At 48.6% G+C, this 22,472-nt stretch overlaps 1 protein-coding gene across 1 annotated transcript in view; it reads right to left on the reverse strand.

Annotated features, from left to right (window-relative positions):
• LOXL2 (lysyl oxidase like 2) overlaps window positions 1-22,472 on the reverse strand; it is a 47,376-nt gene that overhangs the window by 17,604 nt on the left and 7,300 nt on the right. Inside the window, exons 2-5 of the mRNA XM_013202100.3 lie at window positions 21,458-21,897; window positions 18,827-19,002; window positions 5,897-6,108; window positions 628-850 (exon numbers count right to left, since the gene is read on the reverse strand). Coding sequence (XP_013057554.1) covers window positions 628-850; window positions 5,897-6,108; window positions 18,827-19,002; window positions 21,458-21,818 — 972 coding nt within the window. The 5' untranslated portion in view covers window positions 21,819-21,897. The remainder of the gene's footprint in view (window positions 1-627; window positions 851-5,896; window positions 6,109-18,826; window positions 19,003-21,457; window positions 21,898-22,472) is intronic.

Raw genomic sequence — 22,472 nt, forward strand, 5'->3', positions numbered from 1 at the left:
AAAAGCCTCCAGCCCCTGCAATCACCCCCATATCCTAAGGCTGCACATACCTTAAAGGTGGAAAAGGAAATTACATTCCCCTAGCATCAGCCTAAAACACGTTTGCTGCACGTTAAGCCCATCCTTTCACATTTGGCCGCCCCGCTGATGCTGAGAGCAGCCGACTCCAGGCACGTTTCGTAGCAGCCTTTTGCGTATCTGAGGACCTTTGTGCTACGCTCAGCCCGCTCTTTGCTAGACTAAACAAACACAGCCCTCCCAACCTTTCCTGCGGGCCGTGTTTTCCCTGCCTCTCAGGGCATTTCTTTGCAGAGGACCCAGGGGCGGCGGAAATACCAGCTTATTTCCATCGCATCTCTACGGGAGAGAGAACCCGGCAGGATTTAAGTGACTGCGAAACAGCAAAGCCCAGCAGCAACCAGGCACGGATTCAGCTGGCTTGCACGGAACAGCTCGAACAGGAACGTGAGGGCTGTATTTTCTTACTACTTGCTCGCAGCCTTGCCAGCCGCAGCGGTGAGCAAGGCTCCCACCCTTCCAAGCCTGGCACCGCGTCCTCATCAGCGCGACTAATTAAGCTCTGCTGGCTTCTTCCACTCACCAGCTTGCACCTCGCCCCCTGCTCACCTCCTGCCTGAAGGCTTTTCGGAAGCCACTGTGGCTGCTGGGGGCAAAGGCACGTCCCGGGACGCAGCTGACCACCGCCGGCATCCCGTTCTCGCACGTCGCGTTCTTCTCCGCGTCCACGTTGAGGTGGTTGCCCAGCTTGCAGCTGGAGATGTGAGCCTCGTTCCCGCTGCAGTCCATCGAGTAAGCCCAGTAATGCTGCTTCCTTCTGCTGGCAAACATCCTTGCAGGAATAAAGAGGAAAATGAGAGTTAGGAACCCATAAGAGCTGCACCGATGTCGCTGCGTTTGGGGAAAGAACGCCTTGGGATTAAATGAAGACGGAGCGGCGTTATTTGAAGGCTGACCCATTCACACTCACAATGCCTCTCTGTTCAGGTGCTTAGGAACAAATTTAAGCTATTAAATTAATAGCTTAAATTAGTATTAAATTAATTTAAGTGTCTATTTAAGCTAAAGAGCGGAGCGTGAATCAACAGTGTGGCTGGAGCAAAAACTGCGCACTTACGAAGAGACACTTAATAGAGATCCCACACTGCAGAGGTCAGAGAGCAGAGCCAAGGCAGTTAACTAAAAAGGCCAAACAGTTCCCAAAAAGGCCTCTCCTGTAACCAAGCTGCCCTCTTTGCTTGCCATCACCTATCAGCTGCGAGGAGACAGCAGAGAGCTACGGCCCTCCGGCTTCTCTCCCAGCTGCAGCGTTAACAACTGCAAGCCTGAAAGCAATTTCCGAGAGCAGAAGCAATTCCCTCGATGACATGTTCACGGCAGAGGAGATTGGCAGCAGCTTCTGCTTCTTGCTCCCAAACCGTAGTGCTCGCTTGGAGCTGCTCCAGGGGCTCCTAAGGGGGAAGGGGCGCGTGTGATAAACGGGGAAAGAAAGTGATCCAGCTTCCTCCTGGCTGCATTGCGACAGCAATTGGGCAGCACCAATTCTGATCAACCACAGCACCTGAACAGGACCTGGTGGAGGAACAAAGGAGCCTTTATAGGGTGTTGGTTTGAAATTAAACTGGGCAGGTCGCGACTGCAAGGTTTTTCCCAGGTGCTACCCTTCGGTGGTCCAGTGTGGGCTGGTTTATTCCGTCCTGGATGCTGGAGAGGATCTTCTCCCCTTCCGCTCGCTAAGCTTTGCTGACAAGCTCGTCCAGGCTCATATGGCTCACAGCCACCAGCTAATCCTTTCTGGAACCAGATTTGTCCAGGTTGATGCTAGGGCCAAATCCAGCTGAGATGGAGATGCAAACGCATCGCACGATGGGGAGTAAACGCTCTGCTGGAAAGGGCTGAGGATGGAGCAGCACAGGCAACCTGCCTGTCTTGGGGGAAAAACACCATCAAACCAGGGTTGTGAGGGGCCCTGAATCAACAGGAAATGAATGGGGATGGGAAGAGGAAAAAATTAAAAAACAAAAAACATAAGAACAAAGGGGATGTGGGCAAAAAGAAAGTGCCGGACACTTCACAGCTAGAATATCTCAGTCAATTTTGGACCAGGCCTTGAAGACTTTTCTTACTTTTAATTAAGCCGCGTTACAGCTTAATTACGTGTTACACCCTGGGAAGCATCTGAAATCCTTGTCGAGTGACTTTACTCCATACCCCCCTAGCGCGAGCCAGCTCTGCTTCATTCATCACCCTTCCATTCTGTGCTCCCGTTCGGGAAGTGAGAACCTGAAGGAGCGTTTACACCGAAAGCCCGACACACACATGTGCAGAGGGCTCCATGAGCTCCAGAGCAGACGCAGCAGAAACCCAGCCTGTCTTAGGGAAGTAATTACGGGGATGCCTTATAATAGCAAACAATGACCTCAGCCTGGAAACTCGATGAGGCATTAACATCTGGTTGATATTAACAAGCCCTTGGTAAGCTGGGGAGAAACAGTCAGAGAAAGCCCCACCTCATTTCCCCAGACCAAATATATATATATATATTAAAAAGTGGAATAGAGATGATGTCTACAGACAGAAACTCAGGGCATTCCTTTTCTTTAGCACAGAGAGGGTGCAGCCCACCTCTCCCTGGCCTTGCTGTAAGCCAAGGGCAATGCAGCTTGGATCAGGGTGAGTGAACAGTCATGCCGTGAGTTCAGCCAACTCCGGGTCAAGCTGGAACCCAAAGGATTTCTACCGGTCAGGAGAGGTTGGTCTTCATCACATTAAGCTTTAAAAAAAGGCATAGGTTAAGCCCAAGGGCTGCAGGAAGCGTCTCGGGGTGTAGCTAAAGCAAACCTGCTTTGTAAGAGCGTGTTTGAGAGGCCTCGAGGAGAGCAGAAAGTGCTGGGAAAATTCACACACGTGCTGGGAAAATTCACCCCTGGTGCACTGAATGCAAAGCAAACCGTCCTGGAGGTGCTGAGCTCCTCCGTCCGCTCCTTGGCAAGTCACAGAGCTGTAAGAAGGCATCAGGTCCATCTCTCTGCGTCTTGGGTCAATAGCTCTTGCTGTCCCCATCAACAAAACGCATTTAATCCTCCTCCCTCAGCCCCAGCAAGGCTTGGAGGAGGAGTTCAACAGCACTTACATAAAACCACTTTGAAGCACGAACAAGAACATGGAAACAACGCCGAGATTTGTTTCATTTCCTACCATAAATCGCGCTGTCAGCTGCAGAGCCTAAGTTACATTCAGGAATAAAACCCTGGCACGGGGACAGCAATGAACTAAGTTGTTTTCTTTCAAGCAAGATCCATCTGCAAATCATTTCACCTCCCACCACTGTGCAGAAGAGCCCAGGGCCCGTTAGCTCAGCCTGCAAAGCTGCACTTTGTGGGCAGCGGGACCGGCGCGGACGCTGCCCCCAACCCCAGCGGGAAAGGATCCTGGGAGAAGGGTATTTACAGACGAGGGAGAGCAGAGCCCGAGAAATGAGGAAAAACATTTCTGAGGCTTTGCACTCGCGTGGAGAGAGGGTTTAGTTGGAGCGACCAGGAGATGAACTCCTCTCTCCCCCAAAAAACAGGATGTGACCAGAAAGCGTGGGGGGCAGCGCACAGAGCAGATCTCAACGGTTTTCACTCCGGTATCTCAATTAAGAGGCAAGGGCCTCTTAATTGAAATCCTCAGCCCAGACCTGGGAGGTTTCCCTTACCAGGGACGCTGGCTGTACTGATGCATCTGTCTGCTCAGAGAGCCAGCAGATGCGTGCCGCCCTGCTACCATGTGGTTCAGGTCTCTGGTAACACAAAGCATAAAGGGCAAACGCCCCAGGAAAGAAAACAGCTTTTAAACTACACTAACCAAACAAAACTGCCTTTCTGACAAAGTTTTACAAGTCTTTCTCTAACGAAACGACATGCCATCTTCTTCTAACCCGCCATAATATTCATCATATTTTCCAAAACATCTTTCCGTGGGTGCAGGAGCACTCAAGCCATTGCTGCGTGCTGAGAACGAGCAGAGGTGAGGGAGGAACTAGGGCACTACTTAAAAAAAATTGTCTGGTTCGGTAGCAGAGGTGCACATGCCTGGTATTCGTAAGCACTGCATATTCATAACTCCAGTGAATGGGATTTTCGACATTGCTGAACAACCATGCCCCAATTTTTCCATCTTTACACGCGCTGTTGCAAGAGGCAGAACAATTACCAAGCGCCCTTTTATTCAAGGCAGATGGTTCCAGCTGCTAAGGTTGATGCTTTTCTTGGAAATGCCAAAGCGAGGAGCAAGGAAAAATCTGCCTTGTCTTACTAGAAGTGTTCTGCCCTCCTGCTCTGATGCAGGGGGTGGGAATCTCAGGGCTGAGTTTGGGGGAGAGACGTTGCACTGATGGGAGGAAAAGTTCCTTTAACGGGAGCAAAACACGAAACTGGCTGGTAGCAATTATTAAATCACTGCTCGTCTCCCTGGGAAGCCCGAGAAGAGTTCCACTTGGGTTATTTATTTTAAATTCTTCGTGCTGCTGCGCAGCTTTACGCTCTTCCAGCCCAAGGACCTCTTCGATTGATCACGATCTTACTAATGAGAGAAATGAAACGTGGCCAGTCGGCCCCAGAGGGAGCCCTCAGAAACAGCAACTGCACAGGCTGAAAGGAGCAGGCAGGAAAACCACAGCTCCTGCTGGAGAAATCAGTTCTTCCCCCCACCGACCGAGGCTTTCCCACTCCACAGGTCACATACTATAGGAAAGAAGCGAGACAGGATTTAGCTTAAACTGTTTTACATCTGCCTCAGGGCGTTATTTCAAGGGAATGGCATAGGAAGAACCATGTCTGGGATGAACGCTGGTGACAAAAAGCAACGACAACAAAAAAAGACCAGAGCTCCCAGCTTTCAAGAAAAGAGGAATGCATCCTGAACCGATCAGCCCCTCAAAGACACGATGGTCTCCCTAGGGATCACCGCTTTCTTCCCTCTTTTTAAAGCCATCTACAAACAGAGGAACTAAAAACAGCTCTGCCATCACAACTGCATCCTCCTACCAGCACCGCCGCAGCTGCAGAGGCAGACAGAAGCGAGGCAGGGAGCAGCAGCAGGATGCACGACCCATCTTTGCAGGCTGTGATGCACAGAGCAAGGCGCGCAGCTGGAAGCGGCTGGCAGCTCTTCCAACCCCGAGCCACTGCCGGTGCCAAAAAGAGCTGAACCGGGGCTAACAGCAGCGAGAGATTTACTGGGAAATGTTCCCCAGGGCAGGCGGCTTCTCTGCGGGGGATTTGGCAGCCGGACACCCGTGAGCCATGGATGGCGAGCCTCTGAGAGAGCCGAACGTGAAAGCAGCTGGTTGACACGGGTTGACACATCGGAGGTGTGAGACCAGGACTTGCATGCAGGAGCAGGAAGGAGGAACGTGGGCAATAAAGCACAACAAGGTCCCGTTTTATTTTGGGGTGGCTAAGTGCTTAGGTGTGCTTGCAGCTTTACTGGGAGAGCACCATCAGTTTGCTCATGTCTACCCATCCTGCACACAACACAGGACCTAAACCCATCGCTAGTGAAGGAAACGACCATCCCATAGCCAGAAACAACAAAAAAAGATTTCTTGGGCTGACTGTCCACGTCTCCTACTACAGGACTTATCAAATACTAAAGCTGATACAGCTCTCGATCTCCAGCCAGCACGGTGAGGATCAAACCATTCCCCTGGCCGCACAAGGAAATGCTTGACATTTCAAATATTTGCACAGACGGAAAACCTGATCTGAAGGAATGAAGCAGTTGGAGGTTTTTCCTCCCTCGAGGTCTCCAGCGTCACTGGACAATTTGCATTTTTGAACAAGGCCCCAAGTGTTCACAGAAACACGCGACTCACACAACGTTCTGCTCTTACTTGTAGACCTTGGCGTTGTATTTCCTCTCGCTCGGAAATCCAAACATGCCGCAGACGACTCGGGAGTTTTTCATGGTCCAGTGCTTGTCACAGATCTGCTTCCAGGTCCCCTCGTCCTTCACCTCCACGTAACCCTCCGTGACGGGCACCCGCTTGCGGTAGGTGGCGAGGATGGCGCGGATCCTTATGTCTTCCACCTGGATGTTCATGTTCTGTGAACATAAAAAAAAAACAACACATGAATGATGCAAGGAAACCTGTTGTGTGGCTTCCAGGTGGGGAACAGAAATCGATTCTGCTCAGGGGAATCACAGCTGGACAGAGGGAGGCAGAAAAGAAGAGATGTTAGGAAAAGTCACACCAGGGATGCAACAAACCTTGCGCAAGTCCTTCCTCTGCCCTGTGAAAGAGGATGCTTTTTCTCATGTTAAATAAAAAAAAAAAAAAGAATGATTATGTTAAAAAAAACACAAACTCCTTTGTTACTTGAATTAATTGAAAGCGCTCATTTCAGAAGCATGGTGACCTTAATTAGGTCTCAGCTACTATGGGAATGAACTGAGCACAGCTTTGGTAGGGCCAACTTACCAGCAGGGAGCCCTGGCGAGGAACCAAAATGGGGGGGGGCTCTCTCTGGGCACCCCTTCCCCACCTGGCCCGGCACTGTGGGAGCCAGGACCCCGAGCTGCTGGCACGGGCACCCCCAGTGTCCATGGGCTGGATTCGTCCCCCAGCTGAAGCAGATGGCTCGGAGGTTGCACGGATTTCACATTTGGAGCCTACGTGAGAAGGCTGCGCAAACAAACCTCGCAGGGACCAAAAGCAAAGGCCGACTGGAAAATATCTGCTGCGGCAAGCAATTACAAAAGAGCTACTGAAAATTTTATAACTTGCTTCCAGGAGAGGTTTTTTTTTTTTCTTCTTCTTCTCAAAAATGTACGAAACCACGTGGTTGTGCTAGCGGTTACATCAGAGCCTAGGAATCCTTCCCTCCCTTCGTTCAAATTCAATCACTTGGAAAAGAAAAGTGCCCAGAGCTTTAAAGAGATGCCGGCTTCTCCGGGACACCGACCAGTGGCACACACAGAGGTATTCGAGTCAGGGATATCACGGCAGGACGTGCAGAGTCCTGCGAGTTACACGTGGCACATCCCCCTCCAGATACTGCCCCAGCATTGATGGAAATCCCAGGGCACACGGAAACCAAGGGCAGGGAAAATCTGCTCCTCGTTCACAGCCCTGCCGCTGCTCTGCCTGCGCAACCCCGGGCAGGTCACTTCAGGCTTTTATTTTTTAATTATTATTATCATAACCTACATTTAACACCTGATTTTACGGCAAACTGGCTGACTGATTCCTCTGTTCACCTTCAGCTGGAGCATCCACGAGACACCCCCAGTGACCCTGGCCAGCAGGACCTTGAGTTTTACCCAGGAAAATCAACGCAGTGGGGTTGACAGCTTGGGCTTGGATCTTAAAAGCACCTGTAGCCCCTAGGGAAAAAAAATAAAACCAGAAAAAAAAACACAAAACCACAACAAACCAACAAAAAAAACCCACAATAACATCCAAGTTTGTTACATCTGAGACTTTAAGGTGTTCAGACAAAGGGCCTGACGCAAGAGCAAACTCACACTTCTCCTGTGCAATCTGGAAAGTCCATTTCCATTTGCAATACAAAGAGTTTTTCTCCTGTAATACTGCACAGCTTCTGACTACGTGCTGTCAGGGAAGTAGCAGAGCCTCTGTGCATTGAAGGCCTCCCCAGGCTGGTTTCCAAACCTGCAACTCACTTTTCCCCTGGTGCAGATTATAAAATGTTTCCAGCCCTTCGGTGGATGGGGAAAGCGTGTTTACCTGCAGCTGGAGGCCAGCGCTGCCTGAGAGAGCACCTTGTTTCCCTGCTCCCTCCATCACGCCCTGCTCTCTTCACCAGGAAACAAGCAGCAAGAAAAGCCTTAAATCCACTTGGAAATAGCTCTGACAGCTGAAGGTCTAAAAATGCTTGTAATAAAAAGCCTATGGAGAGGATTAACCCAGAAGACAGAATGCCAAAGCTTAAAATTGCACTCAACGAGCACACGAAAAAGATAGTAACGACGGAGGAAATTTGCATTGACAGCTGAGAAAGTGGGTGAGACAGCCTAGGTGATTTTTTTTCTGTCTGTGACTGCAGGATATATCCACCCTATATAAAACCCTAAGTACGTTTGCTGCACGTAGCTACGTCAGTATCAGCCTCACTGCATAATAAAGTAACCGAAAGGGGACATTTTCCTTGCCTAGACCTGACAAAGCAAGATGCTACCGTCCGCTTGGGGCTTTCAGTTGGCCGGCACTTCCATTTTGCCTGGATTTAAGCAGGCCAGAGGCAGAAGCCTGTCCCCAGCACGACGGAGAGGGGAGGCATTCAGACCAAAGTGTAATTCCTCGTTCAGGAATGATGCTCGAGGATGCCTGCGGTTCCCAGGAAGATGCAGGACGGGGTTGTGAGCCCCATTTGGGTCATGCAGAGACCAATTCCAGATGTGCAACATCTGCCCGATGTTTCCACCACTAAACAGCAGCATTATTCTCGCATTGCACTGTTACTCATCGTCAATACATGGCCATTTTCACTGCCGCAGCAACAGAGGTCCTCAATGTGCTGGAAGCTCCCTTGGACCGGGTGGTGACACATCTGAAAGGCCTCCAAGATACGCAGAGTGCTCAGAGGGTGGGAGAGAGAAAATACTCTCAGCCTCCTTTTGCAGATTGAGAAATAAAACCCAGGGAGATCAAACTGCTTCTCCAAAGACCTTACGGGCAGGAATTGCATCCGAGTATCCTGAGGTCCCGACCCCAACCTCCACGCAAAGATCCCTCCTGCACCAGGGAACATCAGCAAAACCTCTAGCACTCATGTTTGTGTTTTATTTTACCTTTTTAAATCCTTCCCACTCCACCACCCTAAGTGGAGCTGTGGAGCACAAAAGCAAAGACATCCAGCCTGCCTCTGCCAACTGCCAGTAACAGATGCTGGGGAAAGAGCATCCAAGCAGGGCGACATTCAGCAATATTTCCCAATTGTATTCCCTGCAGCTCCCAAGGATCTGTGTACGGAAGGTGTATTTTAAATGTTCAAAGGCCCAAAATGAATTTGAGCATCCCTCACTGTGATGCGCTGAGATTTAGGCTATCAAAGCAACGGGCAAAGAAAGAAACCGGCCCCCTCTGTCAGAGAAGGAGAGGGAAACCACAAAGTTTCAAAAATAAAAACTGGACCAGGTTGTCCTTGCCGATCATTTTACAGTAGAAAAATAAGGGGCAAAGCTCAAAAGGCTTGCTCGTGGGCTTGAAAAAACGCTGTCAGAGCCAGCATGATACCTCAGGCACAACAGGCTCCGCTACAAAGGTCCCAAGACACGTCTCTCTTACCCAGGAGATGCTGACATAGACACAAAAAAAAAACCACTTGGCACTCCCTTTTAGTGAATCCAAATCTTTTTGTCCTGCCTTTTTGCCTGTATTTGCCAAGGAAGAAAATAAAAAACACAAAAGCGAGCAAACTAGCAAGAAATAAGCCATCATTTCATTCCCTCCAAGGTTTTTCGATCTTCAGATAGCTACAGCAGACCGGCACGCAGTGACATTTTCATGATCTGTCTGAGAGCAAAGCCAATCTACATCCACTCCCCTTTCTGCTCACAGAAAATAAATAGGTTTAGAGCAGAGAACTACTGATATAACAACTCAGGGGGTTGCACCGAGTCTGAACAAACAGCGAAATATCCACGGGAAGAGTTCCATGTGCTGCTGACCTCAGCTTTATGCTGCAAGATTAAAGAACAATGAAGCAAATTAAATATACTGAATATATTTATATTATATAATATGCACTAAATATATTGAATGGTTTCCTTTCTCTGCACAGTTTTTGTTACACTGGGAGTATTCAGTAATGCCAGTACAGGCAGACTTATATTTTATCTCCCAACACCAATGCACAGAGCAGCTGGGGTAATGGTGAAAACAGACTCCGCATCAAAATCAGAAGCAAACAGTATTTAATAGCCGGAGCAGATGTTTTTAAATAGCTCTCTCCATACTTTCTGTACACGTGGAGACAAATGCCTGCAACAAGCTGTCATGTCAACAAGGAAAACTCTCTCTGAAAGCTTTATTTCTGATATTACAGCCATACACTGAAGACGAGGTAGATCTAGAAAATGCTCTGAAGGATATCTAAAGATCGCCAAGCAGGTATCTGAAGCCAAATCAGAAGTCAAAATCCCTCAGCTACCAAGGATAAAGCAGAGCCTTCAACAACATTTCAGGAGCCAGTCACTCAGCAAAGAGCAATGCTACCCGCAGGAAATAAAACTGGGTTGATCGCACCCCACATAATAGGTTGGGAAATAGAGGCCTGAGCCCCAAGGGCAATGGGGCAGAGTTTGTTCAGTCCGAGGCTGAAGGACAGAGTGCAGGGAGTGAGGACACCAGGCAGAGACCCCCAGCTCAGCTCCCTACGCGGCTCTGTGCCATGGGAAGAGTGCTGCTGAGGATCTCTACCCACAAACCACGAGACCAAACCCCAAAAGAGAGAACTCCCACGGCTCATGCACGACAGTCCTCCAGCGAGCCTTGCCCAGCTTCCACCTGTTTAGGCGAACAGTTATGGAGATGTAGGTGCCAGCCCTTATTCCTTTTATCAAACAAAATAACACAAAACACACAAAAAAACCCAAAACCACAACCTCCCTGACTTGGAATTCAGCTACTAGCTCGATACAGACCTGGATCTCCAACCTCTCCTTTGCTTGTGAAACAATCCCACCCACCTACGTGCGGGTGAACTTTGCTTTCCCTTTGCTTTTCCTTTTCTTTCCTTTTTCCTTTTCCTCCTCTGCTTTCTGCTCTGCAGAAGGCTGCTCGTTCAGAGGACAGCACCTCACGTTGCTGACCCCGTGAAGGTTAAGGGGGCAAGGGGGTCTGCTCCACCGCTACCAGCCTCGTTCCTCGTTCCTTTGCTTGCAGCAAAGGCATCCATTCGGGCACAGCTGAGCCCCATTAAAGATCAAGCACACGTGCAGCAGGAAATCCTAAGACATTTTTCTCCTGCTTGAGTTAAGCCTCCTTAGCTTTGAAAGGCGTGAAGAAGCAGAAGGCAAGATAAAGCTGGGTGCAGAGGGCCAGGGGAAGACACGTAGCACATCTATTCCTAGATCCAGCGCCGTGGCTTGCACATCAACCTGATTTTCACCAGAGCCACGTTTCTTCCCCCCTTCAGTAAAGGGAAGGCAACGCTGAGCCCACCTCGCCTCCCTCTGCAGCAAGGGCTTTGTTCACGGCTCTTTTTGCCCAAAGCACAATGTGATTTGGGCTGGGACTTGCAGCATTACTACAATAGAAGTTAGTACAAAATAAAATAAAATAAAGGGGTCAAATTATTCTGGGCTGGGCCATCTTTCTCCTGCCTCCTGCTCCTTTCCTCGCCCAGATCCATGCCCAAGACCCGCGCTGCTGCTCCGCTCCAGTCCCAGCACAAAAGCCCACCGCAAGCCAGCTGTGCTCTGTTACAAAACCAGTGAATCTCAGCCGCCAGGGCCTGCCCGGAGAAAGGGAAAAGAAAAGGGGGTTGGTTTTGAGCTTTCACAAAAGGATTCCTGGCTCGGAAAGTTTTCACAAGAGGCTCGGCTGCTTTTGTTTTCACCCTCTGCACCAAATGCAAACGGCTTCGGATCCGATTGCAAAAACAGACGCAGCTTTCATAACATTTTCTTCCACATTTTGTCGTCTCTTTTGCATTGACAGAACAATGTTATGCATGCTCCTGCACTGCCCGAGCTCGGCGATAACCCCTCTCTTATCGGGATGCACAGCAATCGGGCAAGGGGGGAGCTCCCATTCCTAGAAACCCGACTGCTCCTTCTCATATTGCTGGCTCCCGGCTGAAAGCAAGCCACAGCAGCTGGGATTTCGGAGGGGATTTGGAGGAGAGCATCTCAACGCTCACTTCAAGCACACACCCACGCGCTCGGTGACACCGCTAAGAAACCAGCGAGCGAGCTGCATGGAAGGGAACTGGGATGAAGTTTTGCATCTGTGTATTTTAATTTTTCTTTTCTAACCATCACCACGAGCGATGCTAAGAATTGCAGAGCGAGAGGGCAGCCGTGTTCAGGACCTTTTCTGACAGATCCCCAGGGGATCGCACAATTTAGGCAAAGACTGAGTCCTTACCCCAATTCTGGATTTAACAAACGGAAGGGGTCTGTGTGCTGCCTCTGCCCCCCATATCCCCTAGAACCGGCTTTTCCTTCCCGATGCCTGACCCACCCCACTGCCCCTTAAATGCAGAAACCCACCCGTATCACTTTCCATTTACACCAGAGCCCCAGGATTTCTTGGCATCCTAAACACCGGGACATTAAGTCTGCAACTCACACGAGAAATAAATCGGTCCCTTTCAGTTCAGAGCGTGACAAAATCTCTCCATATAGACCCTGCTCACCCCAAAAACGTCTCCTCTCCTCTGTTTGAGCCCTTCCCCTACTTCCACTGAATTCCCAGCTACCAAGTCTGTTCCCCCAGAGATGACTTTTTGGAAAGGTCTCTTCGCATGCATGGGAACGGCTGGAATCTGTTTTGACTTAAACATCTGGAGCTGTGCCTCTGAGTCACCAACGAGGTCCCAGCTGTAAAATAAACACGGCAAAGGGATGCTGCAAGACAGAGACGGGCTGCCTATGGGGGACGGCGGTCCCCTGGGAACGTGACGCTGCATTGGACTGCAAACGCTTTTTGTTCTGGGTTTGCGCAGTACAAAAGGGTAAGGGACGAGAGTGCAACTCGGGATTAAGGTCCAGGAGCAATTACAGTGCAGATTATAAATGGCAAAAGCCGAGATCTCAGCTAAACCATGAAATGCTTCAGCAGCAGCCTCGTGATTACCGATGCAAAGCAGGCTAATGAAAAGCACCAGAGAAAAGAGTTGGTGACAGGGGCAAGAGAAGGCAGGAGCACTGAACCCTGGAGGTATTTTGTCATAGGTAAGAGGCTCAGCTCAGGACAGATGATGCTCTGGTCTGTAAGCATCATGTCTGAGGTTTCCACAATGGGCAAAGCTCTTACATTCTCCGCTTCCTTTCTGCTGAGCTATTTTAAAGACGATCTGGATCAGGCTCTGTAAGCCAGTCAAATTTATTACCTGACCTTCGCCCCGCAGGACAGAACAAGATCCTACTCTGTTCTCAGGCTTAGATAGACAGTTTATTGTCTTGCGTAATGCAGGAATGGTTAGCTGCGTCCAAAACGCTGCCTGACAGCTACTCAGACCCCGAAAACAGTCTGCACGAGGATGCAGACGGGTTAACTCTGTCCCCCAGGGAGCAGCAGCAAGCCCATGCCAGCTGTGGCAGTAAGAAACCCCCCAAAAGCTTTAAAATTATGGCAATAAAGAGAGACAATGGCTTGCCACAACAGCAGCTTAATTAATTATTTGCCTGAAGGTAGCTCCAGAAGAGATGCTGAACCCCCTCCAGGCTCACAAAACATCAGCACTCATTTCACGTTGGCTTATGTTTAGGAAAGTAAATATTTGCGCTGAGGGGAAAGGCATCAAAACCCTGTTGTCACAAACAGGCAAATAACCTTTTTATTGTCATTTCTGAGAACAGGACGGTCACGACAGGGCTGGTCTCAGACGGTGGTGATCTACGTTGCAGCTCCCCATGGTACGGAGAGATCCTCCAGTGATTTGCATGGCTCGAAGGTAGATACCAGGCAGATTTATATTTGTGCCAGACCCAGACACTGCTCCTGTCCTCCTTCCCTCCTTGCTCCTTCCAGTTACGAGCAGCTCAGCACACAGGAGCATTTTGTACAGCCTCATCCCCAGAGCCCAATTTAACCAAAAGCTCCCCAAGAGGACGCAGCGATGCCCCTTCCCTCTGGTTAAGGAACCCGGACAATATAATTCAACCCACTTTTAACCGGGCGTAACCAGACCCTTTGAGCCAGCAGGCTTTGAAGCGAGATTTTTTTTCTGCCTCACACATGCCCAGATAGGAAAAGGAGGACAGAAATAGCAGCACGACCTGGTATGTTTAACTAGACTTTGTCTGCCCACCGTCTGGCCAAAGCTACGGGCTGCTCTCAGGTACCAGAGCTATTTGCGAACCCGAACGGCTGCAGCAATTTGATATATTTAGAGCACATGTCCTATTTGAAGCCCGTGTGTGTGCACGGAGAGGAAGGAGGTGGACAACAAATATTTTGTTAAGGATGTTTTGGGGGATAGGTTAAAAAAAAATTAAATTCCTACCGTGCATTTATTAAAGGAATATATTGAGGGTAGGAGGCAATTCCTGTGGCCTTAAAATTGCTGTTCCACCCAAGTCAGGCAGTCACAGGTGGGCTCGTGCTGTGTTTGGGCAGTGCAATGGCCACATTACTCCACGAACCCTTTACAAGAGCATGGCCTGCGTTCCCTGCTCACAGCGCTGCCGACATAAATTCAATCATTTTGATTTCAGGGCTTCTGGCATCCTGCACAGACTTAGAAAAACATTTTGAGACCGTGCACACCTTTAAACTGCAGGCACTGGCACCCTATAAAGGAACCCTACAGCAGGTCCCGGGACCACTTTCAGACACTGGCGAACCGCAAGCACCAGCCAACCAACCAAGCGCTGCACTTCTGCATTGGTTTTATCCTGCCCTCCACCTTTCGCCGAGGTCTGCAGCTCCCAAAACTTCCCCTGCCCCTTCTGCATGGGGGATGTGGAGTTGGTCTGGGGCAAGGACACGGCACAAGACCCCGTGGGCTCGGAAATCTCTGGGTCATGCAGCAGATCCCGCTTGCTGCACAAATTATTGCATTATTGCCAGTCAGCATACATATTTATGGAACTCGTCTGTCCCTCTCAAACTCCACAGGAGAGGCAGCAAGCAGTTTCCCTGGTCCCAGATACGCTTTGAGCACTCAAAGTATTAGGAATAACGCAGGGGCTGTGCTCTGCCCTCGGGGCTCGACCCCAGTCCCACACAAAGCCACTAACGTGAATATGGGAACACAAAACTGGGAACTTTTACTCCAAGCTCTGCTTTGGCTAAAAAGAAAGAAGAAATGCAAGCTAAGAGAAACCCAGAGTCAAACACCGGTGATATTTAACAGTGACTTTGGATGTGTCCATGGAGGACCAAAGCAAGCAGGGTCAGCGTCCTCCTCCCCATGTTCCTGGCCATCCTCATGGCTGTGGGCAGCCTTTCCATCTGTGTACAACTGCTCAGTAAAGATGCTCAGCCACACGCTTGGCACTTCCATGCACATGGCTGTGGAAAACATCAGGCAAAAACAATGGGACTTAAATCTTTGCCCTTTAACAGGAGACTGGTGGATTTCAGATTTGCCCTAACCTCAGTCCTGGTAGAAGAGTTAAAACTCTTCCTTCCTGTCTCCTGTCTGCTTATCTCAGATCTTCCATCCCTCACCCTGCACTGAAACATTTCACTTCAGCCTGCGACCGACAACTTGTCTCACAGAAGCAAGGGTCAGGCACTGCCCCTACCCCACAGGGCAGGCATGGAAAGGCTCAGGGACAGGAAGAGATGTGATGTAAGCCTCAAAATATGAGCTGTGACGGGAAAAGATCTGGCTGAGCGTATATATATAAGCCAAGTGGTTTATGGTGATGGAAAATTTCATCCTATGCTATTTATCTGCAGCATTTCCAAACTGGGAAACGGAGGTATGTACATTGCCCAATAAAAATAAACTCAGCTCAAGGGCTATCGTGTTGCTTTTAAAAGAGTGTGAACTCTCTGCCTGTCAGATTTTAGGAAGCGAGGCCAGATTTGAGCAAATGTCAATTTGCAGAGCCCCTCGGAGCTGGAGCCCCGTCAAGATGAAGTCAGATGTTGTCTGATACCTGCTGGCTTTCCGCGTTAAATCTTAGCGGCGCTTGGCAGCCCCGGAGAACTCAGCACTGAAGGTCTTTAAGACGCTTTCTAAATGATGAATTTAAGACAGTCTGTCCGCAGGAACACACAAGGCTCCCTATTGCAGGGGAGAGAAATGTGAATGTGATGGCAAACATTTGGGGATGGGCTCCCAGAGCACGAATTTCCCCAGGAAGGCAGAACAAAATCACTGCTCCCTGCAGTTCACACCCCAACACGAGTGCACACCGCAGTCAGTGCCTGTTCCTGTTAATCTGCTGGCTGTAAAAACACCCGCTTACAAACATACAGATCCATTTGGGAATTGTTACAGTCGTTCTTAACTGCTGTGGGAAAAGGGGATGGAGAGGTGCAATCCGAGGTGATGCACGGAGCACATGTATAAAGCAACAGCTCCATCAGTGCAGCATAGTGGGACTGTTGGGGAGACCTGAGCACAGCATCACTGCTCTGTAAAAAATTCCTCAATGCCCTCAATCTCATTCCAACGGGGAGACATCAGTGGGACAGCCTGAAAACTCAGCAGCTAACAAAACGATGATGTTTCCTCTGGTGAATGCAAGGTATGACGTGCAGAATTCCCATGCACGTTAGACAGGGCAGAGACGTTGGATGTGCATTCACACAAGGCTTTTGACCTCCCCGTTTTGGAGTTTATGACCCTATGAGTAACCCTTCTCATCAGCTCTGACTCAAACTATGGCACGCCAGCTGCCAATGAGATAAAGCAAAGATTAAGAAGAGAAGGAGAGCTGAAAGAGCAGGGGGAGAGGAGTCGAAACATTTGACAGCTAGCCGCGACTGAAGCGTACTTCCACAGTGGCATTTAAAAAATTTACAGCACATCACCTTTAGCCTTGCTCCTGCTGCATTAAAGCAGAAAAAGAACCCTTCAGTTCACAGGGACTTGTAAGGGATAGAAGAAAAACCAGCCTGGTTTTACAAAGTAGAAGTAACAGCGTGGTCCCGGGTTGTTCAGAAGACTCGAGCAGCGATGTGTAAGGGAGAAGTGGGCACACAAATTGTTCTGGATTCTTGAATTTATCCTTTCGACAGACATCAGGCTACAGAAAATAAATGCGGTTGGTTACAGACTCCTCTAAATTCACAGCACACAGAAGTTACTGCCCCTCGGGCCTCTGGAAGGCCAGATGAGGGATGATCAGGCTCATCTCAGAGGCTGCGGATTGCCAGGAGACGTCAAACACAAGCTGCAGCAGCAGGTTAACAGCAGCATTAGGAACCCAGCACGCAGAGCTAGGGGGGAGAAAATACACCACTATTCCCTGCCACCGGTACAAGGTCGCAGGGACAGCCAGGCTGACAGCCCTCAGCTTCATACAGGAGCTTAAAACCAAAGCTTTTCCTTTATTTTTTTCCACTCACACCAGTTCAGCGCCTGTAGTCACCAGTGCTGCTATTTGTCATCATGGTGAATGCCTTCATCCATACCTAGACCCCAAGAGCTGCCAGGACATGGGGAATATGACTTATCCCACATCTATTTTTCCTCAGCAATCCTGCTGGTGACCCCATCTTCCACCGCAAGAACTGCTTCACTCTCATGATTCATTCTACTTATCATACGTGAAGCCCAAACACCCACGCAGCATCAGCTCAAGCTCGCCCTCCATTACCCCAGCGTGCTCTACTCGTTAGCCAAACGGCAGCGCTTAGCTAATGGAAAAGCAGAGCCCTCCAAAGCTTTCATGATTAATACCTGAAGCATCTCGGAGTGATGCGACCTCCGTCTAGACTAAAGCATCTTTTCTTCCAGGCCTCCGTTTTTGAGGATTTGCTGTGGCTTTGGGGAAGCGGGCGTCTGCCAAAGCCATCGCTGATGTTCCATGATCTCGCCCCGTTCCCTGAGCAACAGCCGTGCCACCGACTGAGGCAATTTGGGATCCCTTTGGAAGGCCTCCTCTCCCTCCTTAGCCAAGAAAAGCCAGGTCAAGGCACAAAGAGAATTCCCCTTCTCATATCCTGCATCTGCCCCCTGCGTGGGAGCCTCGCATCAGTGCTGAATGCTGCCCGCTCTCTCACTCAGGGGCTGTGAAGGAACTGCTAGAATAATTTCGTTTTAAAGCGATAAAGAATGCTGTACCCTTTGTTTCAGATCACGAACAGAGCCAAGATTCAGCCATGGAAACCACGCTGTGGTATGTGATACACCCTGGGTTCCCTGTCTGCTTAAAATAAGGTTCGACTGTGGTTACTGAAGAGTTTATTTCGATGTATTTTAACCAAGGGCAACCAGGGAATCTGCATGACGAAGCACCGTAGCATCCGAAACAAGGGAGATGTTAGCTGAGTGGCCACAAATATTTTCCAACCTGAAATTCTGAAGCAGCATGCATTTTTTTTCCTTTGAAGAGCTCAGCCCGGCTTCTTCTCGGACCAGCATTCCCTCCTGGATTACTCCCCCCTAGATCTTTATTCTGTAGAAATCTAACAATCCTGGTTCAACTGCGTTTCAGCAAATTTGCTTCTGCCATTTCCCCAGGAGTCTCAATCTCGGCTCAGCAGACTAATCCAGTCACAACCCAGAACCTTTCCCCAGTGACCAGCCCACGTTTTCCTCTGCTCACTTTCATTTCATCACTTCTAGTGCTGACTCCCCATTCCCACAAATGTTTCCATAGAATTATCACGCTCGTGTCATCGTTGCTTAGCTAAACACTCCAAAAATCTTTTCATATCTTTCCTTGTAAACCCATCCATTCCATTAAACGACTGCAAAACAGGAGGAATAATATAGTTTCTCCTTACTTCATATGCTATTAAAAAATCCTTTTAAATTCTTCTTAAACATCTAACACTTTGAGCAGCTGAAATTCAGATTTAAAAGCTGCATCTGAAGCCAGCACCTAGAAGTACTACGAAAAGCATGCTTTAACCATGGGACACAGCTGGGATAACCTACAACGTATAGGTCCCTGTCCACAGAAGCCCCCCGATCAGCAGCTAGGAATTTTGAAGTACATTTACCTCTATTTGGTTAAGCAGCGAGTTGTCAAACTTGAAGCCAGGGATTCTCTTTTCGCTGCACACCACTCCCACGTCCTCGGTGTGTTTGCAGTCGGTTACTCCCCAGCCATTTGACGTGCACGCTGCCAGGGTGGTCTCCTTGCCGCTACAGTGGACGTTGTCCATCCAAATTTTCCCTGAAGGGAAAAAAAAAACAGAACTGAGACTCAGAAAGAGGGTAAATTGCTCTTAATATATCAGGGGAAGAGATTACTGCTAAAAATAACCTTGAATAAAAATGCTAAGGAATATCAAAAATGGAAACATCTCCTACCCATTGCTTTCCCTTATCTGCATTGTATCAAAAAAGAAAAATAATCCCTCAATATAATATGATAAATAACCCTATATTTAAGGCTATATGCTTGAAAGATGCAAGTGGAGCCTTGACCATGGAGGCTCTGGACCTCCACAGTCCACCAGCAACCAGTGTGGCCAAAGGATTGCTAGCCAGGGACGTCCCATCCAGAAGCTCCTCGTGCCACCACTGCTTGCTGTTGTGTTAGCATGTGAAGGATCACCAGCCTGAAGGAGGTCACTGCTGCAAACTTCTTCGTGGTGAAAACTGACCTCTTCTGATGACAGCCACTTTGGAGCACGCGGTGTCATCGGGTCCCCTCGGTCTGCCTGATTAGATCCTGCCCTCTAATCACACTCACTAAATCATCCTTTTGTATTTAAGGCTTCTCTGTACATCATTTCTTGTTTGTTAAATCGTCATTAAATGTCTTCTATGAGAGAGCTCCAAGTTTTGATTAAATGCCCCTACTTTTTAAAGACCTTTTTTTTTTGCAAGCGACTTAACAAGCCACTGCTGATTGGAACCTCCTGTTATTTGGGTGCTCTTTGAAAACTCAATGCCTGATCCAGTTTCCAGACTATCATTACCACTTTTCCTACAAAAAAAAGCGTGCATGTATATTATATTAAAACAAATTAGATCCTTTAGAGTTGACTGACAAGCAGACAAAAAATCAATAGGTGTCACTCCAAGAACTTTAGGTCATATTTTCTAAGGAGCAGCTGTGAGCAGAGAACCAAGAGCATCTCTGGGATTCACCTTTACGATGTGCTTGCTTTTCCTTTGGAAATGTGCTGGTACATGCTGCTCCCCTGCTATTTGTCCCCTAAATTGCAAGGAGCAACAGCCAACAAGAAACTCCCCTATTTTATGGTCCCCAAGGCTTTGTCTGTCTGTCTCAAATGCATCCTTTGAGTAGAAAGGACTGCCTGACCTCCAGAGCCAGGAGGAGATTCTGTAGGAGCAGTCAGAGCTGTTTCCCTTGGCTGTCCCAGCTGCTTTCCAGCAGCCCTAAGACATTCAGGTGGTTAATCACCAACCAGATGATGGATCTGCCACGATCCCCCCTGCACGGGCTCCCTGCATCAGGATTGAACCCGCACGCAGAGGATGCTCACTCCCATCAAGTCACGTGGCGACAAATTTCTGGTTTGTTTTCAAATGTCGTGGCCTCTTTCTCTCTCGGAAATCTCCTACTCTACCGCAAGAGCCAAAATCCACAGCTTGGGACAACATTCAAGGTTTCGCGTTTCAGTCAAGTCAACGTTGAAGCCTGCTGGCTCTTTAATGGGCAATTTTATAGGTGTGAGCACTAACGAGTGGTGCTAAGTAACAGACATACAGCACGTTTATCCCTGCTGCAGTGGAAATAATCTGTCTGTGGGTTACATCAACAGTGTGCCAAGCTTTCATATTTTGAGAAAAAAAATCGCCATAGGCCAACATTTAACTAACAGCACAGTAAAAGACAATTAAACAAGTCTGTTGAGTTGTGTAGTGTCACAGGGCTTTTCTACTTCAAGCATTATTATTAAAATTTTTTTTCCTGTTTATAACATGGAAGGATTCAATTTTCTGAGTCTTTGTTCAGCACATATTTGGGAATGAGACGCAGTAAGGTGTAATGTGCAATTGTCCTCGTGACCATAGCATACAGCTTTAAAGAGCAAAAAAGGAAGGACGTGCAGTTTGGGTTGGGGGTGAATAGCTCTGACCCTCCAGGACCAGCCTGAGCATCCCAACGGGCTGTTACAAATGCAGTCCTATATAGGACATGAAGTGTGCACACTACTTTGGGGTTTTATAAGCCGGTCTGCAGAATATGGTGCATGCCTCTACAGGGGATAAAGGGAGAAAAAAAAATGGATAACATTGCATAGGCAATCTATTTAGAACCCAAACATTTCGAAAGAAAGAAAGAAAAAAAAAAGAACAGGAGGAAGGAGTGCTTAGAGGCCCTGTTTGACTCACTGCAAAGCAATGGAAGTGTGAACGGGGAAGTGGACCATCTGTAAATTACATTTGTGGGCGCAGTTTCCCTTTTGACTCGCCATACTGGCTGCTGGAGAGCCTCCTACCCGCTTTCCTTAGCTTGTTTCAATCAAAATAAGCAAACACCTATTATTTAAACTGTTTAATCTAATGAGGCACCGATTTGCAGAGGCGTTGCTTCACCAGGAAGCGATTCTCGTCACGTTTGTAGGGAACATCACTACATCTTGAATTCGGTCATCAGGTCAAAGAGTTTTTGGGGTTGGAGAGACACCGCTATTGCTCCAGAGTTACCTTACCTTCTCCTTTCCCGTATTTTGAGCTCGGTAGCCAAGACACAGCCTCCACGTAGCCCAGCTCCCTGCAGATCACATGCGCAGCATGGATGGAGAAGTCATCGTCGCACACCGTGCCCCACTCGCCGCTGTAAAACACCTCCACTCGGCCTTCGTTGTGTTTCCTCTTCTGCCCCGCCAGCCGCAGCTGGATTTTGGGGACGTTTGCTGGCCTTTGGGGGGGCTGGTAGACTTGGGGGGGTGGCTCGGGGTAACCGGGGAGGTAGGGCCAGTATTCGTACTGGGCAAGGCCCAGCGGGCTCAGGGAGATGAAGAACAGCATGAAGAAACAGTGGTTACGGTTAAAACCCAGGAATCTTTCCATTTTCAGTGCTCACAGTTCTCAGAGCCAAATCCTCTGCTAGCAGCTGCCGATCAGTGCAGGTAGGTGCTGTGTGGCTGTCCTAAAACAAAAAGAAAGTTTGAGTAAGGCTCGGGAATGATGTTGGGCTTTATACCTCCTGCTTCAGCAGGGGATAAACCTATGGGAGAGACCACGTCCAGTGCTGCCTGTAAAAAACAAAGTCAGGTAAATTATTTCTCGTGGGGTGGGAGAAGAAAATTAAAAGTAACCCACGAAAAGCATTTGCAAATTCAGGTTAAATCGCCAAATCATTTTGGCTGGAAAATATTTTTTCCAAGGCAAAATTCTACAGGTCACAAATGCTAGAAATAGGATTTTCCTATTCCTCTGCAAATCCAGTAGTTCAGTACTTCTAGCAAGTTATGGCCAACTTGGTGCAAATCAGACCAGGACGGAACTGAACCATTTTTTCCCCCATACCACCTTTAAATAAAAGAAACTCAAACCATCACTTAAACAATGGAAAACTAGAAGGGTAATGAAATGTAATATAACGTGGTCAGAAGTGAGGTATTTATACTGAAATCTGTTTTCCTAATACAATGACAGAAGATTTATTTCTGCTGCCATACCTCCAGTTCCCTCTGCAGAGGATCAGCACTGTAGGCAGACACT

The sequence above is a fragment of the Anser cygnoides genome, chromosome 26 (assembly GCF_040182565.1).
Source record: "Anser cygnoides isolate HZ-2024a breed goose chromosome 26, Taihu_goose_T2T_genome, whole genome shotgun sequence".
Lineage (NCBI taxonomy): Eukaryota > Metazoa > Chordata > Aves > Anseriformes > Anatidae > Anser > Anser cygnoides.